The following is a 21,098-nucleotide window of genomic DNA, read 5'->3' on the forward strand; positions in this document are numbered from 1 at the left end:
AAATAAAAAGGATGCATGTATGTATGCACGCACACAGAAGGGGAAGGGAAGAAAGAAATCCTGCTGTGCTTACCATCTCTTCTTCAATTCCACAAAGATGATTGGAGGGGTGGAGCACCTCTCCTATGAAGAAAAGAAGAGGGAGCTGGGGTGGTTTTAGCTTGGAAAAGACTCTGAGCAGATCTCACTGTGGCTCCTCCAGTACTTCAGGAGAGCTTTTAAAGAGGAGGGAGACTGACTGTTACACAATCTGATAGTGATAGGACAAGGGAGAATGGTTTTAAACTAAGTGAGGGGAAATTTAGGTTAGATGTTAGGAAGAAATTATTTTCTCAGAAGATGTTGAAACACTGGAACGAGTTGCCCAGGGAAGCTGTGGATGAGCCATCCCTGGAGGCATTCAAGGCCAGATTACATGGGGCCCTTGATCCAGTGGGTGGTAGCCCTACCCACAGCAGGGAGTTTGGAACGAGATGATCTTTAAGGTCCATTCCAACTCAAGATATTCTGTGATCAGCAGTTCCTGTGGTCCTGAAGAGGGCAACAGAAGCCTTGGAAGAGAGTGCAGTGATGTGAGACATCTGCCATGTCCATGTGGTTAATACAGCAGTGGTGTCACCTCAGGAATGTGAGTGCCTTTGCTGAGGAAGCAAGAAACATTCTGGTTTTCACATAGTTCCCCAGCTTCAAGTTTCCATAGGAAACCTCTGATATTGATTAAAAACAGAGCTCCCATAATGACTATCATTCTGTGTCAGAAGGGGAAAAAATAAAAACATCCAGTCTTCTTGTGTAGACTGGTGACAGGAATGAATTAGCATTTCAGACAGGAGGAGTTGTAGTTTGCTTAGAAGTGACTTGCTTTTTTTGAGGCATCAGAAAAAGATAATGCAGGATATAATGCCACCTACTATTGATTTTTTTTATTTTTTGCCCTGTCCATTAGAGTGTGCCTCCTTTCTCATTTACAAGCTATGCAATTTGTTGCAAAAGCAGTATATGAAAAGAACAAGGGATAACTGAAAGAATTAACAGGGAGATCAGAAAATATGCAAATGTTAACCAAAGCTCTGCTATAGCACTCTAGCTCTTTCCTCATGGCCCACTTGATCTCCTGATGTGGAAGCAAGGTGTACAAGAGAAAACAGCTGCTCTATATCATGATTTCTCTTGCCATGGGGTACATGAAGTCATCTGACATCTTCATTTCCCTGAACAGCTTGTGCTGTCCAAATAAAATGTTTACCTCCATTTAATCACCACTGCTTCCATTCGCTGGTGTGCAGAATGGGTGGTTGCATCACTGACTCTTCTCTTCTGAGGGTTAAATGAGATAATGGATGAAGATGCTTGGGAAAGCATCATCCTTAACTGCAGAGAGCAACATCACCCATTGAGAGGTCTGTGTCCTCATTACAGCAAAGGGAGGATTAGACCCATCCACATCTCAGTATTAGTTTGCTGACTTTCACTGAAGAATAGATGGATGGAGTTTGTTTTACATTCAGAAATTCTTCACACAGTGATTTAAGTGTCATGGTATGAAAGAACCAAAGCAGTATAGTATAAGGTTTCATTACCAACATTTGAAACAGTACTTATATTAAATTAATGGGAGATATTTAAAACCAGGTAGTTTCTGTTTCAGATTTACTGTGGTGTTTGACAGGGAAAGAGCTTGTATAGCTCAGAGCTGCCAAGCATTTGGAGGAAATGTTAAGTGACTTTCAGCAGATGAATCCAAATTTCACAATGTTTACCATTAGTGTCAGATTGCAGACTATTGCACTGGTTTCCATTCAGCTGAAAAGTTAATTTAAGATACAAAAACGAATCAATTAAAAATAGCATCAGATACCATATCAATACAGGAAATGTAGGAACAGACTGAAAATTGATTGTGTCCTCACAGTACAAGCAAAAATATTTCAAAATTGTTTTGCATTTTTAATTACCTGCTTAGAGTTGGTTAATGAATTCCGATCCTTTTGGAAGAGCTAGAGATGTGACAATGTCTGTTCAGGGCATTTCCTTCAAATGATGCATGTCACATCTTCAGCTTGAACTGTGGGAATGGCCAAGGTCAGAACCACATCTTGATGGGTTAGTAAAGGTAAGAGAGTTTCATGTGGAAACCTACCCATGGACTGGGGAGGGATTTCTCCCTCCTCTCTCCTCTCCTTCCCTTCCCTTTGTTATAGTACCATATCAAAAGATTGAATAGTTGCAAATTATTTCTTTTTCTCTGTTTCTTGAAAAAAAATCCAACATTTCTATGAATTTCCTAGCCACATCTGCCAGTGGCATGTTAGTGACCCATACGGAATGTTTTAATACACTTTAGAACATAATATTTATATTAGGCTTAAGTAGTCCTTTTTCTGCACAGCACAAGGGTTTATACAGGCCGGGTATTCACTGAAAAGTGCTCCTGATAGAAGATGATAAAATTAAGGAAGCATACCTTGGATATTCAGGGGAAAGCCATGAAGTCTCTCCAGTGTAGTTAAAAGTGAAAGGGAGGAGAACAAATCCTGACTCCTATTTATTTTCTTTATTCACTATCTTAAAACTTCTTTATAACATAGAGATAGCACAATTTTTTTGTAGGAATGCTTCCATTAAGTTTGAGGTAACTGTGTGCTAAACCATCTTGCCAGACAGCGGTGTATCAAGACATGAGCAGTGATTTTGCCTTACTGTCAGATTGCTTTCCTAACTAATGAGCTTGTTGCACTCTTGTGTTGTGTTGCAGTGAGTTCTGTGTAGCTGAAAGATGTGCTTTCATTTCTTGAGCCTGACTGCTTCTCTTGAGTAGAGAAAAAATGTTTGTGGAGGATTTCCCCTGAACATGTGGGCTTGTGTCTGTCTGTCTTCTCAGTTGGAAAATTCATTTCACAAGACAAATAATTGAGCTGTAGGCTAACTAGGAGAGCAAGCAGATGTGCATCCCACAGTTGGACCCTTTTTTTTTTTTTTTTTTTGTCTTTTCCCTTTCTTGGCTCTGCTACATCTCTCCACAAACAGCGATGAAAATACTCGTCCTCTTGGGTGCAAAAAAGTCTCATATTGCTCTGGAGCCATACATTTTGCATTCCCTGTTTCTGACATTTAAGAGAAGCCCCAAGTTTTAAATACTTAAGAGACATCCAAATAATTGCTGTTAGGCAGTGGTTGGAAGCTCACTGTGGCTATTCATACAGTAAAATGATTTTACATGCTCACTTTGCTCAGACAAATAAAATATGGAGGTCTTCACTGTAGGCAAAGTATTGTAACACTTAGATCTGTTTCATTTCGAAGTATGACAGGGAATTTTAGGTAGTAGAGCATCCTAGCCCCGTGTCAATATTCTTTGTTTTACCTGGCATCTTATTAGAGCTCATGTTTTCTCCCAGCATTTGAAAACCTTATTTAATAACATGTTACATTTGCAAATCTGGATTTAAAAATACAGATGCATACTTGTACATTTTACTCCTGCTGTAACATGTGAATAATAATGTAGTAATTAGACTTCAGGGTCTGCAAATTTGGTCTTACTGTTTGAAGCCAGAGAAGGCAGAACATCTGAAGTGAAAAGTAAGACTCTCAGAGATGTTATGGTAAGAACAAGGCAGCATGTTTCAGTAACAAAAAAAGAGTATTTTGCTGTAGAAAAAAAACTGATCAGAAGATTTCCAAAAATGCTTTTTTGTTTTAATATATTATGAGGGGTTATTTTCAAATTTTAAACTGTTAAATCTTTAATTAGCTACTTCTTCTTTTCATGTTTTAGTCATTTTTCTTAACTTTTTGTTTTTCCATGTGACTTAAAGAAGAAATTATTATTCTCTTTCAAAAGTGAGTGAATACAATGTCTGATCAGAATTTCTCTTATCTTGAGTTTAATAAGCACCAGTTATAATATGTAGGCAGTTTTGTAGTTATAATAATGCATCAGACTGCTCCCTCAAGTACTTTCATTTACATTAAGTTCCTCCTTTTTTTCCTTTTCTTAAATAATCTCAAAAGATCCTCAGTCTTCCTCACGTAAGACCTTAACCTACTGGTGACACTGGTAGGTGACAACACAAAAATGTGGGTATCTTTTTCAGTTCTTTGTCCACATGCACACATTGGAGGATAGGTGTTTGCCTTGGGATCTTTTGTGTTAATTCTCTACATAATGTTTTTATTCTCTTCTGTGTGCACCATTATTGACAGGATTTAGTCAACTGTGGAAATCAGACAGTGCCATCTTTGTTAATTATTTGATGTCTACACTAATTTTACTTCATGCAGTGACTTCTATTCTCATAGGTACAATGGGAATGCATTAACCCCAAGTACAAAGCAAAGAAGAAGAGTTACAAGAACTCAGGCATCGTCATCCTTAACCAGTGCAAGGTATTTGTGTTTTGTTCATTTTCTGATTCTTTCCTAAACTCTCAGCAATGTATTTTAATGGTGTTTGAAAATGTAGATAACAAACTGGAACCGTGTAGAGAATAGCAATAGAAACTGAACCACAAAAAAATGTAAAGACAAGGATTTGAATCCTAAAAGTAAGCTAACTGTCCCATATGTTCCTCTTTAATTTCTCTTATCCTGTCCCCAGTGGTGTGAGTTGGCAGTACTAAACTCTTACGTCTGTCAGCTTGCCAAAGGGCCTTCTGTGTGTTACCCTTCCAATCCTTCCAACTATCTTTAAATTGCCCTTGCTCCTCCTAAACTAACAGCAAAATTCCCATTGACTTCCTACTGAGAAGAAGCAGAGACTGGTTCTGTTTTTTATATGAATTTACAATTCTGTATTCTTAGAATAATTGGATATTTTCTCTCTTTATATTTTTGTTCTTTCCAACTCCAACTCTTCCTTCACCTTATTTTCAGTTGGTCTCCCCCTTCTTTCAATTTACTTTGTTCAGGCAGTTCCATGATCTGACGCTTTAGCAGTGCACAGTTAATTTAATTATCTTGATTTCTTGTCTGCAGATCCACAAGATGCATTCTTTCTTAGATTATATAATGGGAGGCTGCCAAATACAGTTTACAGTAAGTGTCTTAATTCTACTACTTGTTTTAAAAGAGAATCCTCTTAGATACTGATTCATTTCTTTCCCAAAGAAAAGATTCTTACATGCCATTCTTTAGTAAATTATTAATGTCTTCAAAGATATGTATTATGCCCAGAAAATAAATCTTGGTTAATGTGTTAGGATTTTCTTGCACATACTGATGTACTGTGTGTTTTACATCAATTACAATTGCGTTGCAAAAAATAAAGGTGAGAAGCTATGCGAGCCTTCAACATAAGTTGAACACAGCAGTATTCAAACAGATTTTTATCTGTTTGATATCTGACTGATAGTATTGCCTCTATTATATTTTATATTGTTTGTCTAAATAATGAGTCTTTTATGTTATTGCTGCACTAAGTTTTAAAGGAGGTTCCTCATAGTTTATCTGAGAAGTTGGGTGTTCCCTTGTAGTGCATAGTGTATTGGCTTGTACTCAGTTTGCACGTTCTAAAGCATTTGCTTGTGCTTTGCTTTGGGTTATCTGAGGAAATAGGACAGGGTCATTGAAATGAAGCAAAATTATTGATAATGTGTAAGTTAAACAGACTGATCTGCAAGAATGGGCAGTGAGCACATAAAGAAGATGAGAAATCCACTATGCTGTGAGTCACAGAAATCCCTAAATTACCGCTGACTTCAGTGGTAAGTCTACCAGCTACACTGTAACTTAAGTCAGTTTTCAACCTACATAGAATGAGAAGGAGCTGTTATGGATATCTCTGTGCCTATAGCTCTGTTTGTTCATAACGTAGTTCACAAGCTGAATGTTTGCATGTTTTACTTCTTTGTGCCTCAGTTGCACCAGTACCCACAATGATAGCATAAACTGCTTGTGAACCTTGTTACTGTCTCCATAAATATATCAGAGCTGTTCTTGTGGGCACTGAAGCAAAAAGGTGTAACCTACAGGGAAGATATTCACTGCTGCCTTGCTTTCTGCGTACATTATACGATCTCCTTTTTATATAGGCCTACTTGGTTAATTCAGACCACTGCAACAGAGTCAACCTATTCCTTCCACCTTCTCAAATTTCTATTTCTTTGGATTGGAATGGTACATTGGGTTTGGAATTGTTTACAATTGTCATAGCACTTCTATTGTTGCTGTTGCCTTAATGTTAATGAGATTTCTAAGGAGTTGATGCCATGTACAGGCAGTACAATGCTGCTGGGATGTAAAAGGACACTTGCTCAGGGAGGGAAATAGGGATGCTAAGCATAGATTTTGTAACAGAAAAAAAACTGTAGTGTGATGTGCCTGCTAATTTAAGGCAGTAAGGAGGGCTTTGGTGACATCATGCTGTGTGTTTGTGGGATACTTTGCAGGAATGTAGTTTGTAGTTAGAAAGAACGTCTCTGAAAAATGCAAGTAAACTTTCCCTTCACTTAAAAACCATTTATTAAGAAGCCTTAGTCTGCAGAGATCTATAGTGCTGATTCCAGGCTGTTACTTTTATGCAGTGGTTATTGCAGCACGCCATATCTCCTATCAGACAGTGTTCCCTGCTGCAGAAGAGATGTTCATAAGCTGACAGTGCAAATGGGTCTGTAGTCAGAAGACATTTTCATCACTTTAGGAAATACAGCAGAAAGGGTGTGTAACATGCATAAAGGGAACTATAATAGAAAGATATATTGGAAAGATTCTCTATTAGACAGGTCATGGTATCGGACCGGCTGAGTCTTTGCTGACAGATCTAGCAAGAGATCCTGGCTGTGTAGGATGTTTTCAGAGTGTTGAAAATCACACTTTTAACAACAATGTGGAAAAGAAGTGCTAGGAGTTATTGCTATGTTATTTTCATATTTAGATATGGGAAGATGACTGGTACATTTGAACCAAAATATTTAAAGATACACCAATAAAAATCAAATATATCCATTTTAAGAAAGAGTCCTGCTTTGCTGGTCACAAGATTAATTCATTAGTGGTATTAGCCTAGTGAAAACATACCGTTAGCAGTTCTACAGGAGTGACTGTTGTTTCTCTGTCATATAATGAATTTTTTGCATTTCCTGTAATCAGGACAAAAATGTAAGGTTAAAATACTATCTGATTCATATTTTTAAGAAAAACTCATATTGTTAAGAAAACATTTGAACACCTTGGCTAAGATTTAAAAAAGAGAAATATCTATCTTAAGCTAATGCATGCTGTTATAGGTGGATTTACCATAGGTTTCACAAGCTGCTACAGTTTCTTGGTAATTTCTGGCAGCTGTGGAAGAGATAGTTACGTACATGCAGGCAGGTTAAAACCTGAGGGGGTTTCTCTGAATTTATTCAAGTTGAAAATCAAGCGGTTATTTTGGGGAAAAAGTTCTGTGTGGAAAACTACCGGACCCACTGCTTCAGTGCATGAGCAATGAATAGGGAAGGTGAGGTGAAAGATTACTTTATTTGCAATCCAGATCAACCTCACATCTCACTGTGGGGCATGGGAAGATTTCCAAACTACCTAGAGGCCTCTGAGAAATATTTTTATTCAGCCAAGAGTTAGAGGTAGAAAACCAGAGAAGGTGGGGAAAAGCCATATGGGGTTGATGCAGTATGATTTTTCTCTTTTAGTTTCTCACATCAGCAACTCTCTTTTTTTTCACTCTCCTCTTTGAAGGGAGAGTGAAAACTTTATATTTTCATTTTATAGCCAAGTAAAATAGTCCTGCCTGTGCCAAGCAGACTTCATCTGGGGAAGGTACACATTCACAGAGGCAAGCTAGGACTTTCAAAGACTTTCAAAGCTTATGCAGCCGTCAGTAAAGTCCTCCCACATCAACTGCACAGTAAAACTGCAAATTGAACTCAGTGCAATTGTAGCTATTGAAGATGTGGGTATAGCAGGGTTTTGGAGGAAGAGCAGAATTGTAAGGAGGTTTGTAAATTGTGTCGTTCCCTCAAGGAGAATACAGTTTTCTTGTTGCTCCTCTTCAGAAATCCTAGAAAGCAGCATCAGAAATCAGGAAAGGACTTCCCAATACATGCTGATCATATCACAGAAAAATATATGTGAGAGTCTATTTTCAGTGAGGAGGATAAAGACTGTTCTAAAAGGGAGAAATTAATTTTTAAAAGATAATTTAATATTTGTTTTTGCGTTGGATGTTTCCCACAACCTCCAGTAAGTCTTTTCAGCACAAAACTCTGTGCAGGACTTAAGCTTTATTTTTACCCTGCAGTTCACCTTTAAGCTCATTATCATCTGTAAAATTGGGAGGGTTAATTGCTTAACACTTAGAAGACACAATGAAGATAAAAATTAAATAAAATGAAATAAAAATACACTACGCAGAGAGTATTTACTGTGAGTACAGCTACAGGCAAAAGAAGTTTTAAAATCTGTAAGAAATGTCCCTGAAAGGAATTAGGAACTTTAATGTGTGATTTCAGTAGAATTTTTAACTCTCGAGGGACATTTTGCTGTGCAGCATTTATGTCCTGAGCATTACCTGAGCTGGAAGAATTTAATTAAATTTGAGAAACTAGAGGTAGTTTGATTCATTTTTATTAGAATATATTTCTCCACATGGAATAATTATGCAGCTCATTCTTTCTTAATCATGTCATTTCAGTTTTATGAACTCTTATTTTATAAGTTGACGTATCCTTTTAGAAGTATTTATTGATGCTATCCTAATTCAGACTTGATGAAGTATACTGTTAAATGACCTTTGCTATAAGGTTGCAGTCTCTGCAGAGAACTCTTTCTGGTAAAGATGCTTGGTTGGCATGGGTATCCTCCTGCCCAGAACAGCACACAGCACAATGACTTTTCTTCTATTCCAGGTAGCTATAGATTTCACTGCATCAAATGGTGATCCTAGGAACAGCTGCTCACTGCACTACATCCACCCCTATCAACCCAATGAGTACTTGAAGGCTTTGGTAGCTGTCGGGGAGATTTGCCAAGATTATGACAGGTAAATAACCACATTTGATAACGAAGTTGTCTTTACACAGTGTTTTCACAGTGGGAAATCAATGGCTGCCTGTTGCCAGCTGCAGCAGGTCCGTGTTTAGTCACTTAAGAGAAATGACAGAAAGATTAATGTGTCTTACCACACTGTTGAGAGTGACAGTGGGTTTTGATTAGCTTCATGATAATAAAAGGTTTGGTTCTTGGCTGTTACATGTGCTAAATTTCAACTTCAATTCACATACCTAAAATTGCATGTTTTAGTGGATTTTTTATTAGAATTAAGCTTGAAGCCTGTTCTTCAGATGCTGGCAGCATCCTTTCTGATACACTTCGGAGTACAGTTCTGTCCCATTCTACAGTAAAGTGTTACCAAGATTTCAGATTTGGAACTGAATTCTTAGTTACTTAAGGTGCTTAATGGCCATGTCTGTCCTTAGAATTAAACGTGTGGTCTTTTTTGCTGTTCTCTTTACCTGCTGAATATTGCATTCTTTTCAAAAATAAATATTAGAAGACACTGATAATATGTGCACAAAACATGGTGTTAAATAAATAAACAAATGCAAGTAATTGGGCCAAACATACTTTGATTACATTATGTACTTCTGTTGCTTTCAAATAGGCTGCATTTCTTTATCAAATTAATTGCTCATTATTAATCTAATTACCAAGTGCACTTCCTTTAAATGTTCTTTCTTTGTTGGTGATGCATAGTATCTTACACAATTATTCTTTCTAATCTCTTCACATGTAATAGCCATCCACCCACCACTTTGCCACGTGTAAATGCTAGGTCTCAAAGAAAAACAATGGTTTTTCTTGATTGTACTTCTGTGTAAATTGTGGAGTGACTTAATACCCTGGTTTGTATGTGACATGCCACATATGCTAATTATCCTGCTCAGAGGCACTGCCGTTTGCATGGTAATGAAAAGCCTTCTCAAAGAACAATGAGTAAAACTCTGTCCTGATACAACATCTGTAAGATTTGATGGTCAAACTTAGTCAACTGGTCTGAGAAAATTAATATTTTTTTGAGAGCTTATAATTCCACAGTGATTGTCCACTAATTTAATAATTATTGACAGTAATCCAGTGAATTAATATACTTCAAAATATGCAAAGGTGTAAGAAGTAAGAGCTGGTTCATGCATGCAGATTTTTATTATTTTATCATGTAAGGTGTACTTGTTAAGAAAACAAGATAGAGAAGTGACACAGGCACTTCTGTCTGAATATATTAATCCCAAATCAGGATTCTTCTGCTATGTATAGTGTATTCCAATCAGTGTGAAAAATACTGGCCCTTCTGAATATGAAATCATCAGCTTCATTCAGTTCTGTTGTGCTTTAAAAAATTCCTATTGCTGGTAATCAGCACAAGTAAGACTCTGTGAGCTATGGACTAGCACTGAACAAAAGCCAGAATTTCTTGTCCCAGTGCCATGTGTTTGACCCATACACTCTCTCAAGTTGCAACTCCATACCAGTTTTCTTATGGACAAGTTAATACAGTGTGGTCAGTGCTTTCTGATAAAAATGCCAAGTGAGGACCTTTTCTTTAAACTTGTATTGAATCCAGTAAACCAAAAATGAAACCTTACAATAATTTCTCTAAAGTGGAAAAAGAATTAACAGCAGCAAACCCTCACACAGAATAATCTACAGGTTCTGCAGAAGAATTTGTTTTGTGTGTAGTTGCAGCCTTGAGATATATGAGCATATAGGATCATATCACAGAGTCATTGAATGCTCTATAAAGCGTATCTGCATTTAAAAAATCATTTTAAAAAAATGAGTTTCAAATTCAGTTGCAAAGCTGAAATGTATCACAGATCCATAACTGCTCCAGTGAGCTCAGTTATACTTTAAATGCTGAAGGAGGATATGTGTTCCCATGTTAAGGTCAGGTAGGAGTGAAAAGCATGAACCTAAAGGGTGCTTAAAGGAAGAGTGCTCATCATTTGTGCTGGCACGTCTTCAGTAGGGTTAAAAAGTGAGCCTACAAAGATAGCAGGGCTCTTACCTGAAGTTTTATTGTTTGTGCCTAGCTATCATTTCAGCCCAAACTATTGAAAATCCATTCAAACAAAATTTTCTCATAATCTAGATTTCTGTACACATCATGCCATCCCTAAGGAGCTAATCCTCCAAATTAAGCACCGCCTCACGTTCCTTGGTACAGCAGAATAATCCCTGCTTATCCAAAAACCCACTGTCTGTGTGGCTCAGGGACTCCTGAAACAGTTAAATGAATAGTGTCATTCTGCATAACTCAACATGAAAGACTAACATTCATTCTTTCATCAGCAGCATTCAGAGAATGAGAAATAGGCTTTGATTATTTACCTGATTGTAGAAATGCTGCAGTCATGCAGAAATAGGCCAATCTGATAACGGAAAGGGAAATGGAAAAGCTGTTAACCTGCACAAAAGACTTAATTCTTTTTACATGGTGGAATTATTTCAGGCTAGAACAACAGTTGTCATAAGACAGAAGATAAAGTTTGTACGTGATGTAATCGGTGGCTTAGCAATAGCAAAAATGGATCATAAAGGACGATCATTACTTTTAAGGAGCTAGGCTCTAAAATATAGCTTGAAATACTGGAAAATGCATTAAAAACTTATTATTGAAGCTATTGTGTAAAATAAGCAGACAGCTTCATGGAGAAGAATTTATTTTAAGATAAATTCTTCATGAATGTCTAAAGAGGACCTAATAAAGCAGTAAGTGAGACATATATATATCCACTTAAACATTTTCACAAGCATTACTTCTATAAAAAAATTATATTACTGATACAATTTTGCCTTGAGAGTGGGCAGATCTATTCAGTCTTACTTGTAGCATAGAGAAACAGATTAAAATGACAAAAAATTATTGGGCACTGACATTTTTGATATCAAAAAGAACTGCTTCTGTATTAATCTGTATTTATTCTTCACCTAAATGATTTCAGCACTGACTTCTTTGGATCATAAGTCAAATGAAATAGGCAGTATAAGGCTAGCCAAGATTCTGAACTTGACCAAAACCAAATGTGCATGTGTTTTTTCCTCTGTGTGTTTTGAGCAATGAGTTAACAAGAGTCCATAAGGCAAGTGAAGTTACAGCGAGCTCCTTATGTGCTATGATTGACTTAGGGCTTCTCTTATAACCTTTACCAACTCTGCACAGTCGTTTTAGCCAGCTCTTTACTTTGGAGCCCAGTGGAGAACCCTTCGAGAGAATACAGCTCACAGAGCATAGATGATAGCTGTCTTTGAAAGATTCTGACAGGGAATCTGTTGTGTAAGCACATAGGGCTGTCTATCTAGATACATATATATGTATATATATACACATATACATGTAGAGCTATTCCCATGTGAAGATGGGGCCCCCAGTACAGGAAGGACGTGGAGCTCTCGGAGGAGGGTCACTAAGGTGATCAGAAGGCTGGAGCACCTCTCCTATGAGGAAGGGTTGAGGGAACTTGTTTATCTTGGAGAAGAGAAGGTTCTGGGGAGATCTCATTGTAGCCTTCCAGTATTTGAAAGGAGCATATAAACAGGAGGGAGAATGCTTATAAGAGTGGATAGTGATAGGACAAAGCGGAATGGTTTTAAACTAAAACAGGGGAGATTTAGGTTGGATATTAGAAGGAAGTTTTTCACACAGAGAGTGGTGGCTGGAAGAAGTTGCCTAAGGAGGCTGTGGATGCCCCATTCCTGGAGACATTCAAGGCCAGGCTGGATGTGGCTCTGGGCAGCCTGGTCTGCTGGTTGGTGACCCTGTACATAGCAGGGGGGTGGAAACTAGGTGATCTTTGTGGTCCCTTTCAACCAAGGCCATTCTATGATTCTATGCTTCTATGATGTGTATAAGTTAATACTTCACCATGCAGGAAAAAAAAATCATGTATTTTTTTGCTCTTTTGTAAGTCCTTTTCTGCAGATGAAAGACATAAGTCATGGTAACAACAGTGCACACAGTTTATTAAGATGGCTGGCCCTTTGTTTTGATGATTTGTTTTGCCAGTTCTGGAATACAACCAGCCAGCCATAAGTATAGCTCATTGTTCATTCTGCAGTGATAGCAGTCTCTGGCAAAGGAAAATGGAATGAGGCTGAAAAGAGTTTGTTTGTGAGGATAAATGGTGTTACATGCATGGGGTGCTAAAGGCTGAAATACTTCCTCAGTGATGTTACATTACTACAGATTTAAATGATGGTTCCATGCATGAAGCCTGTGACAGGACTTGTGTATCTGGTCTTCAGTCTGAAATCTGATTTCTGCAGTTAGTAGCTTTCCTTTCTCTTCTGCTTATTAAGAATCTCATTATATAACATTAAATATTTGTCTTTCTTTTAAAACCTCTATCCTGATTCAGCAAGACACTGGAGTTTATTATCTAATCCCATCAAACTCAGGCTGACTCAAACAAACATTGAAGTATTATGTAAAATAGAGGTGGCACTAAGATGGAGCTAGGAGTTTTACTGAATTTGAACTTTCCTGTAAATTGTTCACCCCATACCCAAATGCTAAACTGCTCAGTATTTCCTTTATACTGAGATTATCTATGTGATTAATTTTCAAATGCTGTTTTATGTTTCTAACATTCATTCATGTACTGGTTTAATACAAATCACTCGCCAACATAAGAGTTGGCTATTGTCTGGTCAAATCAATTGAAAAAGACAAAAGTTAACATGTATTTTTTCAAAAACTTTAAGAATTTGTTGCATTGGGTATTTCCCATTCTGATCTATACATTCAGCTTATGATTCCAAACGTTTGTAAAATGAAGCCATAAAATTGGTCCTCATTTTATTTGTATTCTAAACGTAGTTAAAAAAATTAAATCTTTAGTCTTAAAGGTACTGCAGTACCTTTTTTTTTATTTGTTTGATTGCTACTTCTGTTGTTCTTTGTTTGTTTGTTTTTCCAAAAGCCCTTGAAACACATGGAAATTAAATTGCACCTATTTTCATTTAGGCAGATGAACACTAAATACTCAAGCAGATCCTTAAAACTGGCATCCACACTAAGATCATATATTAACAAAATACTTGTGTAAAACACACACCCCAAAGGCCACTAACGAGCAGAGAGCACATTTTTCCTGCAGAGTGCAGAAATAATTCATATGTAGAATATCTATAGAATATTTAGGTGAAAATTAAAATTCTGGGCCACATTCCATGAAAGATAGTAAAGTTCTGAAGTCAGTCTGATTTTGTCAATTGATGAATTAATCTGCAATCAGTGAATTGCAGCAGTAGCTGATGGCATTCAAAACTTACTGGTTGTTTTCTCTTATTCAGTATTTCAGAGCTGAGTGCCTTCATTCTGATTGAAAATCATGCTCAAAAGCTTCCTTCCTTCATACAATAAAGCACACCTGAAGATTAAGAAAGAAAAACATGAAAGGAAAAAGGGTTCATGGTCCAACACCTCCTTTTCAGTGAAGAAATGGAAAAAAAAAAAAAAAAACTAAGCAGTCAAATTAAGTCAGATGAAAGGTCCATCTGTCCAAGAAACACATCTCCTAGGGTAGCCAGGTGTGTGGGCAGTGTATATGGGTATATATGATGCACTACATGCTAAGGGAGTTCCCAAATTCAAAGGTCAGTATGTATTTAAATGCTGTGTTCCTGATTGAGGCTTTAAGTGGGAAGAAGAATTTCTGGAGTTTAAACCTTACAGTCTATTCTTTAATCAGAACCTTGTCCTCAACAATTAGTTGCCAGGTCATTTGTCCTAAAGCTGTTTCTGGGTTTGTCAGTGAAGAGTTAGCTTGGCTGGAGGGATCTGAATTAAATACCTTCATGTAACATGGACAGAGGCAAGGACAAAAGCAGCAACCTGCTCTCATTGAGATGATAATATAATTGTAGTCTATTATAAATAAGGCACAATAGTGATGCCTAGAATAATTAGCATTATATGCGACATTGAAATTTAATGAAATCCCCATGTGGAGTCATAGCTGATAAAATTTAATCTAACCATGCAGATCAATAAATAAAAATATGGTTAATTATTTACCGTATCTCTTTATCATTTCAATTACAGAAACAACCTTTCCGGAGGCTGTTAAGCAAAAAAGCTGATTAACATATTTAAACAAGTTGAAAAACCATGGTGGAAAAGACATGAATGTTTTTATTTAGTGTTTTGGTAGGTCTGAATTTACATAGAAAACAAAGGCAAAACAGAAAAAGAGTAACATATAAGAAAAACTGGTAGTTTATGCTCATTATTAAGCATTCTGTCAGGTGTAAATGTAAAATGTATTTTGAAATATTTGGATAACCCAGGGCTAGAACTGCATGGGGAAAAAGGGCTTGCTGATACTATAACCACCAATCTGGATTGAAAACCCAGGAATTTAACTGTGAGGGACCTTGGCTGGCACCATTACCTAGCACATGCATATTTAGTGTTTGTAGTATTTGCTGACTTGTATTTGCCAGTTGCTGCCAAAGAATAGTTTCTGCAGTCACCACTTTTTACTACAAGAATTAGCACAGGAGATGTAATATAACACCGCTGTGTTGGGAAGGGGATTTCACAATGGTTTCATTTGTATGTAGGCAAACTTAGGTATGTATACATGTATGTATTTGCAGCTGCCCTTTATCTGTCAACTGCTGTCAGTTTTTACACCTCTGCTTTTTCCTTCACCAATTTTTCATCTTTGTGTCATCTTCATGCTGCCAGGCACTCAATGCATGTGTCTGTTTATCAGTCCTGAGCAGTCCTTTCCTAGTTTCTTAGCAGAATTTCTTCTTCCCATGCTTTTCCTTCACCCTGCTGCCTGCTATCAGCTGATGGATTCATCAGAACGATATCAAAAGCCTTTTGCGGGGCTCTTCTTTGCAGCCTTCGCTATTTTTTTCAGCTTGAAATCTCCTCTGAAGAAGAGCTTTATTCCATGCAGTAGTTGACGCTTTGCAAGGACTGTGTGGACTAGCATCACTGTGATTTCTCTTTCACCATCTCTTTCTGAAGAGAATGGCTTGGAGCACCAAAACCTGCAAGCTGTATCTGAAATAGGAGCCCATCTAGAGATGCAGAGACTAATTATTTGTATAAATAAATGCTCATAAGTATAAATAAGCATAAATAAAGAGACAGCAATTTGTGCCATTTTTGCTGATGCCACATGTGGCAACAGTTTAGCATCTGGTACATCTCCAGTCAACACAGCCATTTCCTCAATTTCAGAAGCATGAATTTCCTCCCTGTATTGTTAAGGATGTAATTATTCTTGTCATCCACTCCATTGTGTTAGCAAGTAGCAGAGCTGCCAATTATCCCCATTTGACAACCAGTCAGTCCATAAATGAACAGCACGATCTCAGTCTCCTGCAAGTTTGCTCCTTTACAGAAGCTGGACACCTTTTGTCATCAGTGTATTTCACTTAACATTTTGCTGAAAGTTGTTTTGCGTTCTTCGTTTTTATGTTGTTTTGATTTTGGTTAAATTATGTCAACTGCTCATTTGGCCACATTAAATCACAGTGAAATCTCTGTAACATTTTATCTGCTTATCCTAGAAAGCTCATTTGTATCTCAAGAGCATTTTATGAGAAATTTCTCTACTAACACTTCCTTGTATGCTATGCCAGCACAGACCCATATTCCCCTCTTCCCAGCACACCCCTTATAGATATTTTGTGATAGAATTTTTTTTATTGCAGAAGAAAGTCTCTGACCAACCATTTCCACTCTAATTTATTTTAAAATGACAAAATTATGTGCATACTTAGCAAGGCTTTTTTTTCTTGTGGTTGCTTGGTGCAGTACACCCTGAAAGGTGCACTTGTGTTTCAAGAATGGAGGGACCCCACGCTGTTTCATTTGAGGCTCTCCAAGATCAGATCTTCAAGATATATTGTGGGATTCAGCCTGTTTGCTACAGTATTGCCTTCAAGTCATGTCAAGTTTTCAACTTCCACAATTACAGTCTGTGTGAGAATATCCTTGTCAGTCATAGTACACTCTCCATATATGTTCCTGCAGACAGTTTGCTATATATTTAAGGTTTTGGAAGCTACCAGGTCGTGCTTGTAACCCCTTAAGATTCAAAGGACTTTCTGGAAACTGCCCTGATTTCGAAAGTTAAATGTAACTCACTGCAGCCTCTTGCAGCATCGTCTTCCCTAGTTTATTCACAATCACAAACATTTCTTTTTCAAGATACTTTTTACTAAACTGGGTCATATAAAACAGGTCATTGCAATTTATTTGTCATCTAGAAGAGAAGCTTGACATTTTGGTCTCTTCTTCCTGCTAAAATCTGCTGTTTTATTAGGCTATTTTTTTAACAAGTGATCTATCTCACTGTCATTTCATTTAGCTTAACCTACTCCTCTCTCAAGCTCTAATTAGTTTTTTTCTTTGGGTATTTCCTTTCCCCAGTATTGGAATTTCCAAGTTCACTTGCTATTTCTACCCTATATGGCTTCTTTTGCTGTTCTTTTAATGTTAACAAGTGGATGTTTAAATCTGTTTTACTTGGTCTTAGCTTTGTTAGTTATTTCATGAGTTGATGCCTTCCATTAGTTAGCTTCAGGGAATTCATATTCCCCCCTTCATTAGTTATTTCCCTCACAGGTAAGACAGGCACTTCTCTCACATTCTTGAAAACCAATTACATGACAGTATCTGTTTCTCTGGATTCAGCAGATTCCAGCTCCCCTAAGGTGACTAAAAGCCATAATTAAGGATAGCGATTGAATTTTAATATCAGGATTTTGCACATGGTTGTGTAGCATCTCTATGACAGACCAAACAATGTGGCTATTGACTTGCTATTGATTTGTGTGCTCCCAGCTCTCTTTCCTTAACAAGATGTATGATAATAGTTAATTCCTGCCACTGCTTTACAAATCCTTGTGCAGTGTGGACTGGATTCCAGGCCTTGTTACATACAGCGCAGGTCTGAATAGTCACAGAGTAACCTGGCCAGAACCAGAGATGTGGCTGAATAGAATCAGACACAGCCTCACTGAGGATATATTGTGAGAGTGTAGCAGTCCCTTGCAGATTACAGTTTGCACTGCAGCTGAAGCCGTGCCCTCATTCTGGCTTCGGCAGAGCAGAGAGAGCTGGACCACAGCCGGCTCTGCCCCAGCTGTCCTGCAGTAGTACAGGTCAGGTGAAGTGGATGGGCTCTTGTCCCCTTTTCTCAAATAGGTGGTTTTTTTTGCCCTATCCAATCATGCAGTTCATGTCCTTTATTTACCTAGCTCTGCTTGCAAAGCAGAAACAGAAAATGTTTAAATATTTCAAATGATTTCCGTATTTTCTTTGGGACTCCTGCTAATCCCTGCAAGCTGTCGTGATTCAGAGTCTACTGGCATCAAAACCTCCTAAGTACTAAATAATACACTCAGTAACATGATTCATTCATATGCTTTGGAAAAGAAACAATTCATCTCATTTTCTTTCAGTTCACTTCTTAAACATGAAAGATTACAATTTTAACTGAGTTTAGAGATGGCTCTATTTCGTTTGTGGCATCTTCTGTTTTTCCTTTTTTCCTTTTCCTCCTCCCCTCTCTCATTTCTTCCCCTTTCATTCTCCTGTCATCCCCCCTTCCTCACATTCACACTTCTGTCAATCAAGTGTGCATCATATGCATACATTTTGTTTTGGAAATTTCAAATGTCTGATTTTATCACAGTATATCACAAGTATATAGGGCGGATCAGTTTTATGGTTTCTTCTTTTAAGATTGGAATAGAAAATGAAAGACATAGTAATTAATTTTGCTCTGTCCTGCATAGTACTTTAAAAATATCTTCCTGGCAATTCTGATCTAATCCAAAACCAAAATTACAAGTGACAGCTATATATCCAGGCCCCTAATCAGGTCTGTTCATTGCAAGAATTTCAAAGAGCTGTAAATTTAAGATTCTTGGTCACTTTAAACCAAAAAGATTTGTGTGTGTGTGTTGCTTTTTTATTCCTCTTGTGTTTCTTTCTTCCTCTTTTTTTCTTTTTCTTAAACCGTATCTTTAGTACCACTGCTGCAACTGTGTTAGTGAGCAGGTTTTCATGCTGAAGCTCTTCAAGTAATATCATAGAATCATAGAATCATAGAATGGTTTGGGTTGAAAGGGACCTTTAAGACAATCTGGTTCCAACCCCCTTACTATAAGCAGGTATACCCACCTCTAGACCAGGTTGCTCGCAGCCCCATCCAGCCTGGCCTTGAATGCTTGCAGGGAGGGGGCTTTCGCAGCCTCACTGAGCAACCTGTTCCAGTGTCTCACCATCCTCACAGTAAAGAATTTCTTCCTAATGTCTAGTCTGAATCTACCCTCTTCCAGTTTAAAGCCATCTCCCCTCATCCTTTTGCTACCTGCCCTTCTGAACAGTCCCTCACCAGCTTTTTTGTGGGCCTCCATCAGATACTGGAAGGCTGCTATATGGTCTCTTCGGAGCATACTGCTTACTGTGTTAACTTCAAGAGCTTAAAGCTAAGCATATGTATAACTACAGACCAAAGGGCTTCCATGAACACCAGTTGGATGAGTCACAAACTACTATCGTGGCTAGCTAAAAGTTCATTTTTTCAGAGTAAATAAATGGCATGTACAAAGACTTAGGGCATTTTTTCCTTGTACATTTACTCTGTACAATTAATAGATTAGATTCCCAGTAACACTGATGAATATCCAACTCTTATGTGCAACAGCACCTGGGCCAGCACCTTAGGAGGAAGTTGCAAAAGACTTTCTAATGCCTGATTTTAAAATAATTTCATCCAGTGGAAGAATTTCCACTAAGTTCTTTTTGTAACCAGGTAAAGTAAATCCTCATAATAAAGCTGAACTCTAGATTTGCTACTGTAGGTCAGAGAGCATCTGTGGTTAACAAGACGTGATTTTTTCATTATTTTATCTCCCTTTCCTTAAAGAGAGTTCTTACCTTCCTGGTGAAGCAGAAGAAGATACCATTATCTGTATCACTTTCTGATTTACAGAACCTTACAATTTCCTTTGTTATTCTTTTTTCCTGTGTGTGTAGTACAGCTCACTGAGATCTCCTGTGTGCCCCTATTAAGGTATTGATTCGTCACTTTGTCTCCTCTGGTTCACCTAGATTGCTTGAAGGGTAGGTGACTAAAGCTGAGCATTATTCCAAAAGGATAATGCAGGATATTATCAGAAGTCATTCTATGCTGTGCATTATGTTATAGTTCAGGTGTTACTCAGAGACTTCAGCTGGTTATATTTCTGTTTGGAAGACTCTAGTCTTTGGGCCCTGACAATTCCTTCTGTATGCATTCATTTACATTTACCAATATGAGCAGTGAGCATGAACTCTATCCCTGATTTTACATTCAGGCTATAATTTAGATTTGCTCAGTGTTTGATGTCTTTTTGACAGGAAAATGCATCAGAAGTTGTGTACATCTATGTTTGCATGACTAGTCACAGCCCTTACATAACCAGGTATAAGACTTGAGATCCAGTGCTTCTGCTTTTCTCATCTTCATGTCAAGTACTTAAGCTTTTTAAAAATTATGGCAACCAGGAGAACCCAGGTGCAAGAGGTATTGCTCAGCACTCTCCCTGCATTGCTGCAGAACAGAAAAGATGGAGCTGCAGATACAAGAGTCCCTACAATTTTTTTTACACTCAAGAGGTATTGCAGTACAAATGTATGAGTTGAGGCATCTTCCAGCTGGGTAATTGCTGCCAGTATAGCTTTCTGGGTTGCTGTATTGAACATGGACACTTACATTCTAGTAGAACTCTTTTTAGTCTTCATTTTGCTCTCACCCAAAATCAATTAAATTGCAGCTCCACAGGGTTTGCTTCTCTAATCCAACCATGGCTTAATCATTGATGTAAAACAATGTTTTTTCTGCCCTCAGACTCTTTTCCAATGTCTTCCTATCTCTTATCCTCTAAGTGCAAGCCTGAATTCTCATCTGTGTCTATTTATAAGGGCTTCCCTGCTTCCGGGAGCGCTTAATCAAAGAGAAAGCTATCAGCAGGTGGTTAGCATCAAATGTCAGCAGCTTCTTTGTTCCTGACATCTCTTGGAAAAAAATGTTTCATTACCATGCAAATGATGTTAGTCCTCTTTTCCAAGATCCATTATCACA

The 21,098-nt window shown here is 37.7% G+C and overlaps 1 protein-coding gene across 8 annotated transcripts in view; it reads left to right on the top strand.

The window, feature by feature from the left end:
* The window catches only part of CPNE4 (copine 4), a 283,000-nt gene that overhangs the window by 236,641 nt on the left and 25,261 nt on the right, over positions 1-21,098 (top strand). For all 8 annotated transcript variants that reach the window (XM_090142441.1, XM_090142447.1, XM_090142443.1 and 5 more), the window contains 3 exons: positions 4,303-4,389; positions 4,978-5,037; positions 8,847-8,980. In XM_090142441.1, coding sequence (XP_089998567.1) covers positions 4,303-4,389; positions 4,978-5,037; positions 8,847-8,980 — 281 coding nt within the window. The remainder of the gene's footprint in view (positions 1-4,302; positions 4,390-4,977; positions 5,038-8,846; positions 8,981-21,098) is intronic.

The sequence above is a fragment of the Phasianus colchicus genome, chromosome 6 (genome assembly GCF_987193195.1).
Source record: "Phasianus colchicus chromosome 6, bPhaCol1.hap1.1, whole genome shotgun sequence".
Classification (NCBI taxonomy): Eukaryota; Metazoa; Chordata; class Aves; order Galliformes; family Phasianidae; genus Phasianus; species Phasianus colchicus.